General features: G+C 25.7%; 9 protein-coding genes across 9 annotated transcripts; 6 read left to right on the forward strand and 3 right to left on the reverse strand.

Moving 5' to 3' along the window:
- Nucleotides 1-725: 725 nt before the first annotated feature.
- Nucleotides 726-2,659, forward strand: SRAE_0000053700 (Reverse transcriptase domain-containing protein; the record flags this gene model as incomplete). Its single annotated transcript, XM_024646440.1, has 2 exons — nucleotides 726-1,085; nucleotides 1,568-2,659. 2 exons carry the CDS (start codon nucleotides 726-728, stop codon nucleotides 2,657-2,659), a joined length of 1,452 nt encoding a protein of 483 aa, XP_024500622.1.
- Nucleotides 2,660-2,977: 318 nt separating this feature from the next.
- On the forward strand, nucleotides 2,978-3,379 carry SRAE_0000053800 (Hypothetical protein; the record flags this gene model as incomplete). The annotated part of the gene is made up of 1 exon (XM_024646442.1): nucleotides 2,978-3,379. One exon carries the CDS (start codon nucleotides 2,978-2,980, stop codon nucleotides 3,377-3,379), a length of 402 nt encoding a protein of 133 aa, XP_024500623.1.
- Nucleotides 3,380-5,506: 2,127 nt separating this feature from the next.
- SRAE_0000053900 (Hypothetical protein) lies at nucleotides 5,507-5,707 on the reverse strand (the record flags this gene model as incomplete). Its single annotated transcript, XM_024646443.1, has 1 exon — nucleotides 5,507-5,707. The coding sequence occupies one exon, from the start codon at nucleotides 5,705-5,707 to the stop codon at nucleotides 5,507-5,509; it is 201 nt and encodes a 66-aa protein (XP_024500624.1).
- A 1,436-nt stretch (nucleotides 5,708-7,143) lies between these two features.
- On the reverse strand, nucleotides 7,144-7,747 carry SRAE_0000054000 (Hypothetical protein; the record flags this gene model as incomplete). Its single annotated transcript, XM_024646444.1, has 2 exons — nucleotides 7,144-7,307; nucleotides 7,657-7,747. The coding sequence occupies 2 exons, from the start codon at nucleotides 7,745-7,747 to the stop codon at nucleotides 7,144-7,146; spliced, it is 255 nt and encodes an 84-aa protein (XP_024500625.1).
- A 417-nt stretch (nucleotides 7,748-8,164) lies between these two features.
- On the reverse strand, nucleotides 8,165-9,673 carry SRAE_0000054100 (Hypothetical protein; the record flags this gene model as incomplete). The annotated part of the gene is made up of 2 exons (XM_024646445.1): nucleotides 8,165-8,550; nucleotides 9,538-9,673. 2 exons carry the CDS (start codon nucleotides 9,671-9,673, stop codon nucleotides 8,165-8,167), a joined length of 522 nt encoding a protein of 173 aa, XP_024500626.1.
- A 679-nt stretch (nucleotides 9,674-10,352) lies between these two features.
- SRAE_0000054200 (Transposase, ISXO2-like domain-containing protein) lies at nucleotides 10,353-14,835 on the forward strand (the record flags this gene model as incomplete). Its single annotated transcript, XM_024646446.1, has 6 exons — nucleotides 10,353-10,400; nucleotides 10,532-10,775; nucleotides 10,826-10,874; nucleotides 11,288-11,658; nucleotides 11,847-12,117; nucleotides 14,379-14,835. 6 exons carry the CDS (start codon nucleotides 10,353-10,355, stop codon nucleotides 14,833-14,835), a joined length of 1,440 nt encoding a protein of 479 aa, XP_024500627.1.
- Nucleotides 14,836-14,878: 43 nt separating this feature from the next.
- SRAE_0000054300 (Hypothetical protein) lies at nucleotides 14,879-15,328 on the forward strand (the record flags this gene model as incomplete). The annotated part of the gene is made up of 1 exon (XM_024646447.1): nucleotides 14,879-15,328. The coding sequence occupies one exon, from the start codon at nucleotides 14,879-14,881 to the stop codon at nucleotides 15,326-15,328; it is 450 nt and encodes a 149-aa protein (XP_024500628.1).
- Nucleotides 15,329-16,253: 925 nt separating this feature from the next.
- SRAE_0000054400 (Transposase, ISXO2-like domain-containing protein) lies at nucleotides 16,254-16,640 on the forward strand (the record flags this gene model as incomplete). The annotated part of the gene is made up of 1 exon (XM_024646448.1): nucleotides 16,254-16,640. One exon carries the CDS (start codon nucleotides 16,254-16,256, stop codon nucleotides 16,638-16,640), a length of 387 nt encoding a protein of 128 aa, XP_024500629.1.
- A 765-nt stretch (nucleotides 16,641-17,405) lies between these two features.
- On the forward strand, nucleotides 17,406-18,281 carry SRAE_0000054500 (Hypothetical protein; the record flags this gene model as incomplete). Its single annotated transcript, XM_024646449.1, has 3 exons — nucleotides 17,406-17,426; nucleotides 17,463-17,731; nucleotides 17,774-18,281. The coding sequence occupies 3 exons, from the start codon at nucleotides 17,406-17,408 to the stop codon at nucleotides 18,279-18,281; spliced, it is 798 nt and encodes a 265-aa protein (XP_024500630.1).
- Nucleotides 18,282-20,314: the final 2,033 nt, after the last annotated feature.

Here is a 20,314-nt window from a genome sequence, read left to right on the forward strand (position 1 = left end):
ATTAAAAATATATTTTTATTGACCAGTATTTCTGATATGGCCAGAAGTAGAATCTCTCAATCCGTCTCTTAAAGGTGCACTAATTAAACAAACACTTTATTAAAATTTTATAATTTTAACAATATAATAAAAAAAAACGTTTTTCTTTTCTAGAAAAAAAAATTAAAAAAGTTAAAATGTCAATCTAACTTACTATTAACAATTAATTAACTATTTGTTCAGGACAATTAAATAATTAAAACAATTCCAAGTATGAAATTTTATATAACTCTAAAATGGATACGAATTAATAACTTTTCTAGAAAAGAGGAAACTAAACACAATTACTATAAAAAATTTACAATAATTTTAAAAATAAGAAATTCATATTTTTTAAGTCTTTTTAAAAAATTTTTATACTAAAGAGATGAAAGAACCTTTCTTTCAGGGTCACAATACAGTTAAAAAAAATAGCGTTAAGATATAGTTATTTGAATATATTGTTACAATATAATACTCCAAGGTACTATAAAAATTTGACTAAAATTACCAATTTGGGCAATAATACAATAAATAGTTAAATTTAATTTCGTAGACGGCAGTTTTCTCTCTATTTTTTTAAATTTTAGCGTCTATTTTAAATGATTAAAATTAAATTTTATTTATTTAACTGACAACATTTCCATTAAAATATTAAATGTATTGATTCCACAATTGATCACCGGCTCATCCGAGCAACACTAAAAATGAATCAAGAGGCAGACAGAAGCAAAATGTTTCAAACACAAAGACTAAAGAAGACAAAATTAAATGAAGACATTTTAAAACAAGCTGTAATTAACACAGAATGGCAACTTGAAGGAATATTAGAAGAAAAGACAAACACATTAACCGAAACTTTAATAGAACTTCAAAAAACAGCAACAACTCCAGCTGTTGGTGTTAGAAAAGAATGGATGTCTCCCCAAACACTTGAAAACATTACAAAACGGCGAAAGATGGAGCATACCAAAAATAATCACTTGGAATATTTACTTCTCAGCAAACTTATACGTCTGAAGGTTATAGAAGAGTACAATACATACAAACTTAAAAAACTTCAAGAGGTAACTCTACAAAAAAAAGTCTGAAAAAATGCAAACAAGATTTAACAAACGCTAGAAAAATGATGGTGACACTAAAGAAACCAGATGGAAGCAATTCCAAGACCAGAAAGGAAACAGAAGAAGTATGCAAATGTTTTTACACCGATCTTTTTAACTCAAAAAAATATATACAAGAAAAAAGGATAACAATGAAGAAATTCCTTCAATACTGACATCCGAAATCAAGTATGCTTTGTAAAACACAAAAAATAGAAAAGCACCTGGCCCGGACAAAATTACGAATGAGACATTAAAAGCGGGTGGCATATATCTATGGAGAATACTGGCAGAATTGTTCACAGAATGCTTGAAAACCAAAAAAATTTCAATTTTGTAGAAAACGTCAAAAACAGTTTTTTTTGTTTTAAAAAGGTGACCATGAGGACATAAAAAACTATAAATCAATATGCCTCCTCTTCTATATCTACAAACTTTTTACAAAGATTATACAAAAAAGCATCACAAGAAAATTAGATGAAGCACAACCCAGAAAACAGGCCGGGTTTAAAAGTGGCTACTCGACAATAGACCATACCCTCAACCAAACTCTGGAAAGAGCCGAAGAATATAAGCTCCCTCTTGTACTGACCTATATCGACTACAAAAAAGCATTTGACAGCGTTGAAATCAATGCCGTTATTAATGCTATCAGCAAGCAAGGAATTCAAAAACAATACGTCAAGCTTCTAAAAGACATTAATCGAGAATGCAACACAACAATTAAAATATTCCACAAAAAGCTACAAATACCAGTAAAAAGAGGAGTCTGCCAAGGTGATACTATATCACCTAAACTCTTTATAGCAGTAATAGAAGAAGTTTTCTCAAAATTAGATTGGACTAAAAAAAGAATACTTATAGATGGAGAACAATTAACTCATCTACGATTTGCTGACGATATCGTTCTAATCACACATACAATGGAAGAAGCTGAACAAAACTTAAATGAACTAAATCGTTTAAGCGAAGAAATTGGGCTTCGAATAAACAGAAAGAAGACACAAGTTCTTAGAAACAAGACTAGTTTACAAAAAGAGTTTAATAGCATAGTGAAATTAAGCGAAGAAAGTATTGAAGAAGTAAATAATTACACATACCTTGACCAACAAATCAACAATGACCACAACCAAGATGAAGAAATCAGCCGAAGAAGAATAGCAGGATGGCGAGCGTTCAGAAGAATATCCGAAGTCATGAAAAAACTAAAAGACTACAAAGTCAGAACTCAACTCTTCAACAGTATGGTTCTTCCAGCTATGTTATATGGCTGCAAAACTTGGAATCTGAGAAAGTCTGATAGAGAAAAGTTAGAAGTAACACAACGTGCAATGGAGAAAAGAATTCTCGGAGGCACCAAAAGAGATGAGATCTACAATGAAGACCTAAGGAAACAAACGAACTTCAACGACATTGTACAGTCTGCCTTAACAAACAAACTAAGATGGGCTGGTCATATAGCAAGAAGAATGGATAACAGATGGACACAGAAAACGACTTTCTGGAGGCCATATGATTTGACCAGACCACTTAAATGACCTAAAATTAGATAGCGAAACGACCTGAAAAAAGTTGAAGAAACTACGGGAACCAAATGGTACAGATAGGCACACGATAGAGACAAATTCAAAGAAATAATCAAAACATCTATATTTGAGGCTCAGCAGCCACCACCACATCGAGAACCCCTACGTAAAGTGAAAAACCAAAGCAAGGAAAGACCGAACTGAGCAATCTTGTAATCTTGTTTATAACAAACGGTTTTAATTATTTAATTTCTATTTTTATTTCTTTATATCGTTTTATATTACATGGAATTTCTTTATTTATTAATAATAATTGTTTATTTTAAGAAAATGAAAAAAATTATATTCTATAATTGTAATGAAAGCGAAGACAATAAAGAAAATGGTTTTTCAAAAATTTCATATTATGATGATCTTTTGGATATTATTAAAATACGATTGAATTCAATGATGGTTATAAAAAATGTAAATAAGGTTATTCAAAATTGTCAAAAAGAAGAAATTGATAAATCTTCTTTAAAAGATTTCAAAAAAATAATCGTGATGCTTTATTACGATCTTCAAATTGCAGAATCTATTGGAAAAAGATCTGATAAATATAAAATATTTATCTATATTGTCGAAAAATTTTCGCTAAAAAAATCAAAAGAATTAATGACTTCAGCTCAACTTCGATCAAGAATTACTAGCCGTAATTCATGTAACCAAAAAACTGGAAAAAATCATAATTGAATACTTATGAACAAAACTAAATATTGATCAGTTTGAAAGATTTATTTCAGAAGAAAAAAACAAAAATGAAGTTAAAAGTTATTTGGAAGATGAATTTTCAAGAAAATTTAATATTAAAAAAAAGAATGAAATAAAAAAAAGGTATATGAATCTTTTCAAATATTATAAAAAAAAAGCTAAAAAACAAAATTTGCAATCAGTTAGTGAAAACGCTACTGATTTCAGGCTATTACTTAATGAATTAGGAATAGAAAAGTTAATGCTACCAACAAAAATTTTGACTAATGAATTAGAAAAAAAATTATCATTAACAAAAAAAAATGGAGTATTTTATATTTTTATAAAAAACAATGAATTTGAAAATTATCAATGTCCAAAAGAAGCATTTTATAATTTAATGCTCTTGGTATCTACTTCAAAAATGGAAAATTCACTAACATTATCAAAAATAATGTCATTGTTTGGATTGGTTTTTGAAGCAGAAGAAAACAAATTTTTTGGGAAATAAACTTAAATATCATGACAGATCCATTTCTGTATTCAAGAAAAGTAAAAAATTTATTAGTTTTTAATTTTTTTTTATTGTATAAATTTTGTATTATTATTATTATTTGCTTAAATTTTTTATTGTTTTATTTAATAAAATTTATTTTCTAATTTCTTTATTTAAAATTAAAATAAATTTACAATTAAAAAGCATTAAACATAATAAATAAGTAAATTGTTAATTTTAAATTTTTTTATCATTTGACAAGTTGGAAAAACGTATTGTCAGAAAAATTACCTCTTAATTGGTAAACAACGGAAAAAAAATGTGCATAGGGTTGTAAGTGAACTGAGCTAGGAAAGCTACAGGGTTTCAATGCACATAAATTTCCACGAAAAATCTTCTATTTAAGTTTTAAGCTTAATTTTAGAATGAAATACGATTTCTAGACAATTCTTGATAGCAATCTAAATAGTAAAAATAAAAATTTATATTGATTTAATTTTGTTTCATTGATGTTAATATAGCAAAATAATTAGACCAAATAAATTCAAAAATAAGGAATAACCATTTCTTCTTTATAATACAAATATTTTCAAAAAAATTATAATTTTTTACTGTTGAAAAAATTATTATTAAAAACAAAAGATTTGTTTACTTTTGAAGAAAGAATTTTTACAAAACTTATTGTTTCTTATTTAAAAGGAGAAAACTTTAAAAATTTTTATTCTTTAATTTTCTTGTTTTTTATTTAAATTTAATAATTTTACATTAGACAAAAATTTTATTATTTTTTTTTAATTTTTTTTACGCTTCTTAAATAATAAAGACATTTTAATATTTAAAGAGTAACTTAATATGAAACTTTATTATGCGACAGTCAAATTAAGAGTCTAGTACTCTACTGATTAAGTTAACGAAGCTAAAGTTTTGAAAATCATTCTTCCTTATTTTTTTTTTTATTATTATAATTCAATTATTTACATAACCTCAAGAAGTTGCAATTAAAAAAAAAACATTTTCACATTTTAAAATTTCTATTGTATACTTTTGCAAACATATCTAAAAAAACTAAATACAAATATTTGTTAAATAATTAAATTCAAATAAAAAATATATATTATTATATACAAAAATACACTTATATATATAAAATTATATAGCTTTTTAAAAATATTATTTTTATACAAAAATTTTAAAAAAGTTCATCTCGTAGCTTTATTATTATTATTTTAAAAGATTTTTTTGAAAGTGGTATATAAGTAAAATTTTATTAGTTTAAGAACCAGTATAAAATGAAAGAATATTAATATATAATTTTAATATAAATCCCCTACTTTCAAGCTTAGTTAAGCTAAATCCTATTTAACTACTTCCCTATCCATATTTGAAGTGGAATCAGAGTGTTAAACTTTCTCAATTAAATATCTATGTATTACTATAAAATTACGATCTCTAACCTGTAGTATTCTTACACATTTTACTGAGACAGATAGTACCTTTTATTTCTTTCTTTCATATATTGGCTGCAACTTGAATGAAACTTCAGGTTTCATTGGTGAGAATTTCAAAACAGTATCTACGATGTTCAAGTCAACATATACAAATTAAGTTAATTTACCATTAAATTTTTTATCAGTTCACATTTCATGCAAATATTCATAAATTTCTTTCATTTGACTTACAAAATGTTCCATAGTCGGCATTTTTTCAATTAAAACATATTGTTTCATACTAGCTAATAAACTAACCGGCAATACTGGTTCTCTAGTATTGGTTAAATAAAAAGGAGAATAACCTGTTTTGCTACAAGTACTTATATTCAAAGTAAATTCAGCCATTCTTAAAGTGATATTCCAATTTGAAGAATTTTTAGCACATATTTTAAACAGAGTTTGTTGAGCACTAATTATATATATTTCCACTTAACTATTCCCAGTATGATGGTACAAAAAAAAATGTATCCAATTTAACATTAATGTTCTTTAACCAAGATTTTAACTGTTCATTTTTAAAGTTCCCAGAATTACTACACCTGACAGTATGATAGTAACCATATTGTAGGAATACTCTCTTCCAAAGTTTCATTGACATTTTATCTAACTGATAGTTTTATGATTTTATTAAAGTTACCATTATTGTAAATGCATCAACAGTTTACATAATGTATTTGTTACCTCTGGACGTTTCATTTAACATTCCCATAATATTCAAAGCAAGTAATTGTCTAGAATCTGTTACAATAATAGGTGTTTGAACTATCTTTTTTCTATGATTTCTTTGCTTGCTTGACAAGTAAAACACGATTTCAACATTTTGATAACTTTGCTACTAACATTTACAATTTCAGTTTTATTCCAGTAATTTTGAATGAGATGTAAGATTTTATTGTAATCTATGTGACAATGATGCTCATGAATCCACTGCAAAAGTTGTTACTCATTTAATTTATCCATTTTCACAAAATTTGGAATGATTTTAGCTATCACTTTATTTTTTTTTTCAAGAAAGTTGACTTTTCTTGATCTTCCTTTTTTTTTAAACTATTTCATTATTATTATCAGTTACTGAATTTCTAACTTCTATAACTAATTTTTCATTTGATTCTGAACTATCAGACTTTATTTTTATAAGATTTTTTTTTTCCTTTGAGACTTCGTCTTTTACAGAATCATTTTTTTTTATTTGTAACTGACATTCTAACTCTACTAAATTATTCTTCTCTTATAAGCAAAATTGGTTTCTAGAATTTCGTCAATGTTGAATTTTTGGAAAAAATTGCTATCACTTACAACATTATTTACACATAAAAAGCGTATACATGCTCTACTTATGGTATCAGCCAGTTGATTATTTATTTCTGGTATACATTCTACCTTTGTATTAAATTGCATAATTTGTGAAATATGTTACAATAAAAAAAAATGATTGCTATTTTTTAAAGCCCCAATCAATAGCTTATGATCTGTTCATATGTTTATAATTTGATTTCTAATAATATAACGAAAATGCTCCAAAGCAGCTGATATTGCTTTTACCTCTATATCAATGCCACACAAAAACATTCTTTCTTTTTTAGACTTATATTATTTTGTTTGATTATAATTATTCAATTTTACTAAACCTAGAGAATTTTTATACTTTTTCCTTAATTGAATTGATCAACTGAAGAAACCTACTAGAACATAATCACTTTGTTGCAGCAAAACCGCTGCCATATACCGCTAGATGTATAAAACACAAGAATAAAATCTTTATCATCACATGCATGTAAATTTTAACAAGCATTAGCTACCGTTTGTTTTGTAACTTCAAAAGCTTCTGAAATTTCTTTTGTAAGAACAAAATCACATTTCATGTTCATAACCTGACACACTGGTCTGGTCGCCACCATCAGACTTGTAATATGGTCTCGAAACCATGATACAGTTCTATAAATCTCTAAATAGCTATATAGTTTCTAAGATTCGATATTTTAGCCAAGATTTTATTGTTGATGTATTTGGCATTATCTCCATTTGATTTATTACATGACCCAAAAGCCATTATACTTTTACAAGCAAAATAACATATTTTTTGCATTCGCGGTAATGTTAAATTTCTTCAAACATTGACAAAACTGTATCACAAAAAATTTTATGCTGTTCATAATTTCCGACTTTAGTAATAATAAAATCATCTATATAAGTTTTAGCTTTTGTGTCTATTAAAACTTTTTCTGATATTCATCAAGCATATGCACAAGCATTTTTTAATCCAAAAACTAATCTATTGAACTGCCATTTTTTACCTTGAGTATCCTCAAATGCTATATACTTACCCTCTTCAGTATCAATCATTAAATGTAAAAAATAAAGTTTAGGTCTAAAATGGTCATCCATTTTGCATTTTTCATACTGTTCAACATTTCCTTTATTTTCGGAGGTGAAAACATGAAATATCTATAAAGAGTATTAACCGATTTTGCATCTATCACTAATCTAATTGAATTCTCTTTTGGAACTGTTAACAAGTTAAGTAAAGTTTTCGACTATTTTAATTCACTGATTATTTCTTTTCTTGCCTAATCATCCACAATTATTTGAGCTTAATTTTTATACCCTGAATCAATTGGATATCAATTGAAATGAAGAATCTCTCGAAATTTATATTTGAATTTAGGTAGTGTTATCGTGCATTTCTCCATACTTTTGAAAAGTTTTGGAAAACTTATCATAACTTTTTTTCTCAAATTGCTATGAACTATCCATTTATCTTACTTGACTATCTTCACTTTCAATTATGAAGTATATACATTTTTAATGAGCATTAGTAATTATCTTTTTCGCCTGAAATTCAATTATTGCTTCAACTGACTGAAGTATATCAGATCCAACAGTCATGTGGTATTTTTTACTAGCATCATTCACTGCCATAAATACTTCTTTACACACATCTGTATTCACATTTATCTTAAACTTCGCATTAATTTTAAGAGTTTCTTGAAGTTGTGTAATTTCAACATTTGCTAAAGTCACTTGAATTTGCTGTTTTTTGTTTGTTGGTAGTTTCAGCATCTCTACCACTTTTCCTGATACCATTGACACATTTGCTCTTTTATTCAAGAATCCAAATACTTTGCATATTTTTTCTTCTGCTTCCAAGAAAATAGGTAATAATATAGTTTCACCGTACTTAATTTTTTCTAAACTTCTCTGACTGAAAGTATGCGTAGACATCTCATCAATATAATTTTTCATATAGACTACCGGCTCTTATGATTCCATCTTAGAATTCACTTTTTTCATAACACACTAATTTGTTTGAAACTTATATCTTTGACTTTATCACTATCATTAAGTTTAGATTCTTCACATTGATTGGTATTATTGCTAATATTCTTACATTTGAATCTTTTACCTGAATTTTTCTTTTGTTCATTAGTCATTAAATTATTTCACTTATTATTTCACATAGACTTATTTAATTTTCCCATATTACACTAACATTCATCAGGATCACCGAATATGTCAAAAATATTTTGATATCTGTAACTAGATTCCACCAACTGTAGAAACAATACTCATTGAATGAAATTTTGTTTTATAAGCATTCCAACTGATAATCAAATAATTCTGTGTCATTTCATTAGGTCTCCATACCTATTAAATTAATAATTCTAAAATACTTTAATTTTACTTCGTTAAGCATTTTATTTAAAATGAAGAATACAATTAAAAGAGAGTTGAGTAAAAATTGTCTCATCTTCAAAAGGATGACGTATTTATTTGTCTAAAGGCATTGTCTACAACATCCCCTGAAAAGCATTAAGGTAAAATGTTTTAATTTGGCATAAAATGTTAAAAGCAGAAGGATTATAGAAACATATCTATATAGATAGGGGAAAACAAGGAGAAATACGTGTAAAATCGGAATTAACTAATAGAGATTCGTATGGTATGGGGTAGTGATTCGAAATCGGTGGAACATCCATGTTAAGCATTTTACTTAAAATAAAGAGTACAATTAAAATGAAATTAAGTAAAAACTGCCTCATCCTTAAGAGGATAACGTATTTATATGTCAGGAAGCGTTGCCTACAACAATTTGTTCAAATAAATTCCAAAATTCTTTATTTGAAATTTTAGTGTTACCATATTCTCGTAGCTGTTAAATTGAGCTTTTATTTTACCTATAACCGTTTCATGCCTAATATCATCTGGTTGCCCTGATATATATTCTTTCACTTCATCTGTAGATTTTATTACCATTATTGCTTTCTTCATTTTATCATTTTCTATACCATCAAGAAGAAAAGTTTTTTGCATAAATTTGATATATTTGTCAAAATCATACATTCTAGGATTAAAGATAAGAAAGTTAGAATTCCACTGTGATTTACTTCATTGCACTTGTCTTTTCCTTAGAAATAGTTTTTTGAAATTCTTTTTCGGATCTCTTTTAGAGTCACTGACGTACTAAAATAATAAATTACAAAAAAAATAAAGTTTTTTAAAATTTTATTAAATAAATAGTAAATAAAGCATACAATAGTTTATAAAAAGTTAAAAAAAGTTTCAGAAAAAAATTTTTTTTATATTCAAATTTTAAATAAACAAATTTTCAAAAAAATAAAAAACAAATTTTAAAGCAAAAATAAAGGAAATTGATATTTGATTTTTTTTTCAAAAAATTTATAAAAAAATTAACTATACCAACTTTACCAAAAATGAATTCCCTTTTTGAAACTTTCAATAACGAATAAGTTGCTTTGAAATTTTTTCAAAACGAAGGAATCTTTCAAAAAAACTTTGATTGTCCAACTTGTGGAAGCAAAACTAGTTTTCAAAAAAGCACTTTTATCTTTTGATGCCCTACAAATCAGTGCCGAAAAGCAATTTTTATCAAAAAAAGCACTTTTTTTGCCGGAGTGTTTGTCATTGAAGAATACTCTTTATTTGGCTTATTTATGGCTATCAAGAACACTGTTATCTAGTGCAATTATTCATGTTAGCTGCAGTAGTGCAACGGCAACCGCCTATTATAGCTATTTTCGTCAGCTTGTTGCTGATTTAATCGACGAAAATCAGTCTATAATAGGTGGGGAAGATATCGTCGTAAAAATTGACGAAACAAAAATGGGCAAAAGAAAGTATAATAAAGACTACCGTGTTTAAGGAGTTTAGGTTGTCGGAAGCGTCGAAAAAACGGTGGAAAGCCATGTTTTTGCTGTTACTATTGAAAAACGGAACAATAAAACACTACTAGACGTAATTAAGAAGCATGTGGCAACCGGCTCAATCATATACACCGACCTCTGGAGGGGATATAATGGAATAGAGAAGAAGCTTGGATTCCAGCATAATACTGTGAATCACAGTAAAAGTTTCAAGGATCCTACAACTGGAGTACACACAAACTCAATTGAAGGTACTTGAAATGGATACAAGCTTCTGATTTCGCCAAGAGGTCGGACAAAGCAGAATATAGAAAAAAAGCTTCGGGAGTTTGCCTGGCGATGGGCAAATAGTAAAGATCTATGAGCAGCCTTTCTTTCTGCCTTAAAAAAGACAGATTTAAAAAAAAATATTTTATTTTATTTTTTTATTTTATTTAAAAAATAAAATTTTTCTCTTTTTACTTTTTTTTTAATTTATATGTTGTATTAATATAAGATTTTTTGCTCAATGGTCATTTTATTTTTAATTAAAATTTTACATTTTAATAATATTCAAATTTTAAAAAAAAAATTTTAGTACGTCAGTGACTCTAAAATTAAGCCTATTTATTTAATTCTTTATTTAATTCTTTATTAATAATAAAATGTTATTAGCTTAATTGTTTAATTTTGCTTTATTTGGAATAAGTAAATTCCAACAGCTTTTAATGTAGTTTTTAATTAAAAAAAACAAGAGGGGACCAGATCTAAAATTCAATTATAGCGGTTTGGTTAACCTGCATACAAGAAACAATATTCAGTTTGTTGATCATGAAGTCAAAGGTGGTAATAAAGAATCTTATATTGACTCCATGATAATTGAATCTTTTGAATGCGGTAACAACAAGGGTAAATCCGACGAGAAACCTAATTGTGCTTGGAAGAAGGCGAATAAGACCTTAAGAGAGCGACAGAAAAATAAGGACCATGATTTACAAGATAATGAAGAGCATAATAAATCGATAAAAGATACACATTCTATTTTCAATTTGGTTGTTTCATTTGAAAATCTAAATAAATCTACGCTTCTTTCTCAACACAATGAGATATTACATTGGTCTAGTACGACTTTAGCTTCTGACGAACAACAAATTAGTAATCATGAGTCTAAAAGATCTTTAAAATTTGAAGAAACTCTGGAAAAAAGAAACTTGAAATGAAATCTAAAGCAAATGAATTACCCAGACTTTTTAATTATTTAATGGTCAATAAGTTGGAGAATATCTTGGATTCAGAAGAAACTATGGAGAAATATGTAGACTAGAATAAATTAAAAATTATAGCTACTGTAGATAGGTCTGCATTGATTGGTAGAGATGCTGGCTACACTATCGAATGGTGCGTATTAGGCAACTCAAGAGGCGTTGGAGAGAAAATGTCAAATGCTTCCTCTCTGCAAATGTGTGAAGTAAAAGCTCTACGCTTATGTGTGGATAAGTTAATTCGGTTAAAAGAAACGTCCTCATTACCGAAAAGCGAAATTCTGTTAATTAGCGACAGTAGTTATTTGGTAGAAAGTGTAAATACTCATTTGAATGTTTGGAGTAAGAATGGGTTTGTGAAATTGAATAGCAAACTTTCAAAACATTGTGAAGAAAGGAAGAGAATTCATTGTGGTTTAAGTAAATTGAAATAAGCGGTGGTTAAAAGAGTCTTAGCACATAATAAGATTAGGATTAACGAAAAGGAGGATTGTATTGCTAAATCTTATGCTACGTCAAAGTGGAATAATTAATAGTTTTCCTCTTGTAGATTCTCGAGCAAGCTTAATCAAAATTAAAGAAAGATTTTTGAGTTTTAATTGTTTGAAATGCATTTATTTAAGGATACCTTTAAATAATAAAAGTCATCTACGCTCTAGTTTTTGTGATTTATCTTTCTACCGTAATTTTGAACAAAAAGTATTGCATTCAATTAGATATTCAAATAATTTCTATGTTGCATAAATTGGTTCAACACATCTTACTTTTTGATATTCTTATATATCACCTTTATTATTATCGTTATCTAAAAATTTTACATTAATTTCGTTTGTTTCACCAACTTTAACAAATAATTTGAATAAATAATTGATTCCTAACATTTGAAGAACTATTTCAAAATTAATATAAGCATTAAATAACTTAAATAATGTTGAATTGTATAAAACTATATATAATTATTGGCCTTAATTTTAGAATCACTGATGTACTAAAATTTTTTTTAAAATTTCAATATTATACAGATGCATAATTTTTTAAAATTTTAACATTGATTTAATAAAATTTTTCAAACTAATATAGCAAATAGATAAAAAAAAATAATTATAAAACTTTTTTTAATAAAAGTTTAAAAAAAACTATCAATTTCCTTAATTCTAGTGTCTCGTATGTATTAGAAATTTTTTTTTGAAAAATTGAATATTAAATATATGTATAATTTTTTTTAAAATACAATAATGATATAATATAATATTTTAACAAATAGAAAGAATAGACGCTAAAGAAAAAAAAGATGAATTCGGGACAGTATAAATAACAATAAAATAATAAAACATTTTAATATCTTTTTCCTTTTAATCTTTACATTGCTGTAGTCACATCATCGTTACACAAAATAAATTTATTTTAATATAATAAATAAATAAAAATTAAACAATTTTAAAATTTGTTTTTTAAATTTTTATTTAATAATTTTGGTTATTTTTAAAAATTTTTTTTTAAATTTAGTAAAGAAGGGCTTTGCGCGTTGAGAAATGTACAATCCAAAGGTTATGAATTTTCGAGTAGTATATAAAAAAGGAATTTAAAAAAAAATTTAATTTTTAATTTTGTGTGTTTTGGAATACTCTCTAATTTAATTTAATCTTAATTTTAATTGTATGTGTTTTATAGAGGTATTCAGTATTTAAATTTTAATAAAACTTTTACTATTTGAATATAAGAGTTAGAAATACTAGGTATTTCTATATGGGAAATTATAGTAATTTTAAGTTTTTTTATTTTGTGTCTATTGTAGTAGCAGAGAACCTACAGTATAAAGAATGAATTTTAGACTTGGTACGTAGTAGTAGTAAAATAGAATATAAATATGTAGAAAACGTATATAAATTTCAGTTTTTAAATTTGTTTAAATTCTACGTGCACGTTATATATCATTAATTTTTATTATTATTATTTTTTTTTGTAATTGTAATTGCATGTTATTATGGGGTTTGAAGCACCAATTGAAAATTTATTTTTAATAAAATTTTTAACTAGAATTAAAAATTTTTTTAACAAAATAAAATAATTTTCATATATAATAAAACATGCATGTATTATAACAATTTCTAATCACTACTTTTTTATTTTCTAACAACATATTTAACAATAGTTTTAAAAAAAAGGATTTTTAATTTTTATTCAATAGAATATTTGTAACTAGAAAAATTTTTAATATAATCAAACTTAAAAAGTATAATAAAAAAATTAAATACAGTTTTATTTTTGTAAAAAATAAGAATTAGCAAAATAGAAGTACTTTGAAACCCCAATAATTATTAAATAATTTACTAAATTCTACAACAAAACAAATATTTTGGCCAAACTATTTAAATAACGAATATTAAAATTATTAATTTACTATTTTGTTTTTATAAACTTTTCTAAAGATTCTTATATTATGGAGTATTTTGTCAATTATCTTAACTCCTATAACTACAATAAATAAATTCGTTTATATTAATAATTTGATATAAAAAAAAGAAAGAAATAAAGATAATTATTTTCTTACCTTTTCGCTACTTTTATACTTAGTATAGTGTTCGCTGTTGACGCTTAACAGTATGGCTTTAGAGCTGTTGTGTTTCATAGATACGAAGATGGTTCAGAGAGACCCATAGAATACATATCCAAAGCGTTTAACGATGCTCAAGTAAAGTATAGTCAAATAGAAAAAGAGTGCTGTGGAATTGTAAATGGAGTAATAAGAATTAAAGACTATCTTTTGGGAAGAATTTTTTTATTGCAAACAGATTCTATGCCATTGAAATTGTTGTTGTCACCTGATGCTTCGCTTCCAAATGTAATCCTTAGACGTATTGATAGATGGAGTTGCCAGCTAAAAAGATTAAACTTTTTCACGGAGTATATTGATACGAAGGCTTTTGGTAAAGTTGATGGATTGTCTAGACTACCATTAAATGAAACTCAGCAATTGAAAAAAAATGAATCCCAAGATGCTACAATATTTGTAATAGAAAATTTACCATTAAGCTTACAGAAGATTATTGAAGAAACTGCAATTGGTTAAAAAGTATATAAATAAGAGTTGGCCAAAAAAGTTGTGTAAGAGTATGAAAGAGTTTGAAAAGATTAAGTATCAATTATCTGAAACGAGAGGATTTGTAATGCGTGGTGAACAAATTTATATACCTAAAGCTTCAAGAAAAGACATCTTGAAGAAACTACATGAAGATCACATTGGAACTGTGCGTATGAAGATATTAACAAGAAGTAACTTCTTCTGGATTAATATGAATGCCCAAATTGAAGAAATAACGAAAGAATGTGACACTTGTATGAGTATTGGACTGCCTATTAGAAAACTTTTTTATCATTTCTGGAAACAGGCACGTGAAAGCTTTGACAGAGTTCACATTGATTTATGCGGCCCAATAGCTGGGGAAATGTACGTTGTGATCTATGATGCTTATACCTGCTATCCATTTGTCGAAAGAATTAAAAATACGGATTCAGAGAACATTATTGAGATATTGGACTTAGTTTTATCGTTTTCTGTTTAACTGTTTTTTATTTAATGTAAACTTTAATATTATTATTTCTCTGTTCTGCAATAAAAAAAGATAATTGCTAAAAAAAATTTATTAATAAAAATAAAAAAATGTATAAATTTTTTTAAAAGAATTGAACATATAAAAAAAATTAAAAGTTGACAAGTTATAATTTATTGTCTGCTAGTTAGATATGCTGTATTATGGCCCTTCACAGCCACATTGGCTCAGTGGTAGTAGCGTCGGTCTTGTAAACCGAAGGTCGCTGGTTCAATCCCAGCATGTGGCAATAATCACACTCTTTTTTAGAAATTCCTGAATAATATATTCTAAAGAAATTATTTATAAATAAATATTTTTGTTTTTGTAATATTTAATAAATTTTTCTTACATAAAAAATGTCTTTTTTTAAAAATAATGTAAACATTTTTCGAAATAAAATTTTTTCACAGAAATATTGCAGCATAAACTACAAAAAACAAGTATTTCATCTGTTGAAAATGATTGGGTACTATTGAATAAGTTGCTCACCAACTTTTAATTTCATATAATTTATTGAGAATAAAAATTTTTTTTACTGATAAAAACGTAAATTAACTAATTTTTTGCATAAATAACCAAAAAAGCAAGGGAAACAAGAGGTATTTGATATTAGATTCATTTTTTATCAATTTTTGAAAAAAATTTATTAATTTTTTTAATTTTTTTAGTAAATTAATAAAAAAAGAATGCTTTTCAACTTTATAAAGACATTCCAGATGAAACAACAGCTGTGAAATATCTTCAAAAACGTGGCTTAATTTCTGAAACAAAGGAATGCGAAAGTGGCCATGAAATGAAACTTTCTTTCGGCGCAGTGATTAGATAGAGATGCAGTCTTAGAAGCTGCAGAAAACAGGTTGGAGTGCGAGTCAGAACATGGTTTTAGGGAACCAGAATGCCATTAAAAACGGCAACTTTCTTCATTTATTATTGGGCAAATAAAGAATCGTCTAAGGAAAGAATGAAAAAGGAATTGAAGCTGGATCAAGGTACGACTGTAGACTGGAACAGCTTTTTGAGAGAGGTGTGCCTTTTTATGGAGAAAAAGAATGAAAATATGATAGGAGGAAAAGGGTTTACTGTGGAAGTGGATGAAACCCTGCTTGCCAGAAGAAAGAATCATTCTGGAAGAATGTTGGGGCAGCAGTGGTGCTTTGGTGGTATCTGCAGGGAAACTAAAAAGTGTTTCGTGGAGCCTGTAGCAGATAGGACTTCTGAGACTTTAATGAAGGTGTTGAAGAGAAGGGTGGCTCCAGAAACCCTAATAATCTCAGATATGTGAAGGGGATACTTCCAAGTAAGTGCTTCTGGGTATGAGCATTTGAAAGTGAACCATAAGTATAATTTTGTGGATCCACTGACGAATGCTCATACCCAGAACATTGAAAGGGTCTGGAAATCCTTGAAGGAGAGGTCCAAAAGGCAAAATAGAACCCATAGAAGCATGTTGGACGGATACATGCACGAATTTTTATGGAGGAAAAAAAATAAAGATAATGAATTTGAGTCCATTTTAAGGGACATTGTTATCTTTAATAATTTTTTAAATGAGTAATAAAAGTTTTTTAATTTTAATTTTTTTTCTTAATTTTATTAGAAACATTTAGGGGGATTCATTTTTTAAAAAATTTTTTAATTTAGTAAATTTTTGAATAAGTTATATGCAAATTAAAAAATGGAAGGCATAAAATCCAATAGTACCAAAAAAACTTATTGTTTTACTTATATAACGTATACTTTATCAGTCTTTTCAGAAGGAATATCATATACTGCAATGATATAAACTTTTTTTATGATTAAAATAAATTTTTATAACATACAATCATTTATACATTAATTCTTTTGTTATTTGATATTTTTTTTGACTATTAATTTTAACTTTTTTAGAAAAATATTAGTTATTTTAAAAAATAAATATTTCAAAAAAAAGAACTCTTCAACCAACTGTAAATTTAATATTTTTTTAAAATTTATTTTATCTTTTTAGATCAGTGGACTTTTAAAAGAATCTATCAAACAAGACTTTAAAAATAGAAATTTCACATTGATGCAAAAAAATGCTATGAAAGTAAGTTATATTTTTTATATACTTTAAATATTTTAGTACTTTGAAAAAAATGATAATGAATTGAATGAAAAACATAATAAAGTAATTACTTCTTTATCAATTGATGTCTGTCTTCAATTGCCTGTTGAAATACGTAAAAAAAAGGGATTCTACACTGATTTTATCAATCATTTTTTAACAATATACAAAATTCAATCATTTTGTCTTAGCGAAAAAAAGTTAAAAGATGGTGTTAATGCAAGAATTGTACGAAAAAGAAAGAAATTTGGAAAAAATACAGAAAATAATGAAATTAATTATTATCAGTGAGAGAATATGTCAATAAGTGATCTTGACATTTTTTTAAGTAATTCAAATAATAGAAAACAATTTCTTGACCAATTATACAATAAATTTGAAAAAATGTACAATATTAATTCAGAAATGGTGAAAAAGCAATTTTTTCAATTTTTCAATTTTTATCAAAAAAAAGCTGAAGAAAAAACAAAAAATAGGTTCATTGAAGTAAATCCATTTGAAGTTTTGCTTACTTCAATGAATATTTCAGCAAGAGAATTGGATTTAAATGAAAAAATTTATGAACTTTCAGTTTTTAAAAATGAAAAAAAATTTATATTGAATTTTGGTTTTTCAATATTATTAGAAAGTTGTGACATTTTTAAAGTATGTCAATTAGCAACTTTAATTTCATCTGTCACACCAGTTTTGCCACCAAAGTGTCTAAAACGTGTGATTTCTTTTTTTTGTTTCTCTTTCAATTGCCCAGTAGAAAATGTTCATAGAAATGGAAGAGTTTACAATAAAGCAGTTTGTGAGGAATGGGAAAAGATAAAGAATGATGTTATTGGAAATTAATTTTTAAAAAATTTTTTTATATTTATTTTTATATTTTGTTAATTTTTTTTGTAATAAACTTTATTTTAATTGTTTAATTAAATTTTTTTTTTTAGATATAAAAATAATTCTTACTATTTTTATAGAAATGTTTTATGTAAGTTCAATAATTTTTTGTATTATCTATAAATAACATAAAAAAGAATACCACAATCATTCAATGTTATTTAGAAATTTTCTATAAAAGTGATTAATGAAATGATTATATTCATTGTTTGTAATCTTTTGATAACGATTGACTTTTTAGTTTTAGGTAACTAATGTTATTATAGTAAAATTTTTATGTTTTTGACTGGACTCTGCACGTAAATAAATAGTCGTGAAGTTAGTTTAGATGCTTTATTAATGGATCTTGAATCCAAATTAAAATAATAATATATATAAAAAAATAATAATATTTAAAATTAATCATCAATGTATAAAATCAATATTTAACTTGATCATTCATGATCATCTCATTTCTTTCTTTGTAATTTATTCTTTTTATATGTTCGTAGGATTAACTTTTTGAATACAAAATCATCAGTTTTACTTTATATAATATTACATTATATCAATTCTTTTCTCTAAATTAATAGTGAAAAAAACATTAAATGTATGTTAATTTTCTTATTGTATTTTATTTTATTTATTAAGACCATTGAATTAATATTTTAAATCTAAATTCTTATTATTATAAAGTTTAAAAGGTTAATTAAAATATTAAATATATAGAAAAATTTTATTTATTGTTTAAGTACTAAGTACTAAGTATTAACTTTTTAGTATTTTTAATGCGTCGTTAGAGAAAGCTGTTTTTTTACTTTGTTGAAAAATGTCTACGCATCTTTTGAAATTTTAGGTAAGTTTTCATACATTATTTTTAATTTATATAATTTCTTTTTTCAGATATAAAATTTCAATTTTTGTACAATGACTTTTATATAAAAACACTGTTTTATGTAAGTTTAGTAATTTTCTTATATTGTCTAATTATTACTTTTTCAGATTTTTCAATGGATAATAAAAGTGTCATTTGTTCGTTTCTTTTTTATTTTAATGTAAGTTCTTATACATTATTCACGATTAATTATATTTTTTACTTCCAGATATAAAAGTAATTTTTAATTTTGTTATCATAGGTAAGTTTTTACAATATTGTTCTACAGTGATTGACAATTTTTTTTCAGGTTTTTAATGGTCCATAGAATGCAGATAAAAAGAAGTTTTTTTAAATTAATTGTAATTATTAGTTTTTTTTAAATATTGTTGTTTTTTAAGAATTATTATTAATAAAGTTACTTGTTTATTAAATTTTCGTTTATTGTTTTATAGTTGTTAAAACATTTTAAAAAAAAATGAAATGATGAAATAGTTAGTTATTCCATTAATTTAAATTTTCTAGAATAGATAACGTTAACATCATTTATTTCTACTTTTTAAAAAAAATGAAAAGATGATGATATCGTCATTTATTCTAGAAAAAGTAAAATACGATATCAATGACTATATTGTCACCCTTTCACTCCCAGTGTTCACAGCCACATTGGCTCAGTGGTAGTAGCGTCGGTCTTGTAAACCGAAGGTCGCTGGTTCAATCCCAGCATGTGGCAAATATGACATTGTTTTTTAGATATTCTTGTAAAATATAATAAAAAAAAATAATTTTTAAATATATTTTTTTGTTTTTTTAACATTTAATACATTTTTCGGTACTTTGTAGTTTTAACCCCACCATTTTCTAATACATATAACTCTCCTCAAAATTTTTCTTTTTTTTTAAAATTTTGAGGGATGAGATTCCTATCCAATCCTCTTTTGTAACTTAAAAAAAAAAGTTAAAAAAAAAATTTTATTTTTTACTTAAAAATTCATAATAAAAACGAATGTCCTTCAAAATGGATTCAAATTTTTTTTTTTATTTTTTTGCCGCCATTTAAATTCATACATGTAGCTTTCTAACATGCTTCTCCGTGTTCTACATTGTCTTTTGGACCTTTCTTTCACAGATCTCC

The sequence above is a fragment of the Strongyloides ratti genome, scaffold srae_scaffold0000003, assembly GCF_001040885.1.
Source record: "Strongyloides ratti genome assembly S_ratti_ED321, scaffold srae_scaffold0000003".
NCBI classification, from domain to species: domain Eukaryota; kingdom Metazoa; phylum Nematoda; class Chromadorea; order Rhabditida; family Strongyloididae; genus Strongyloides; species Strongyloides ratti.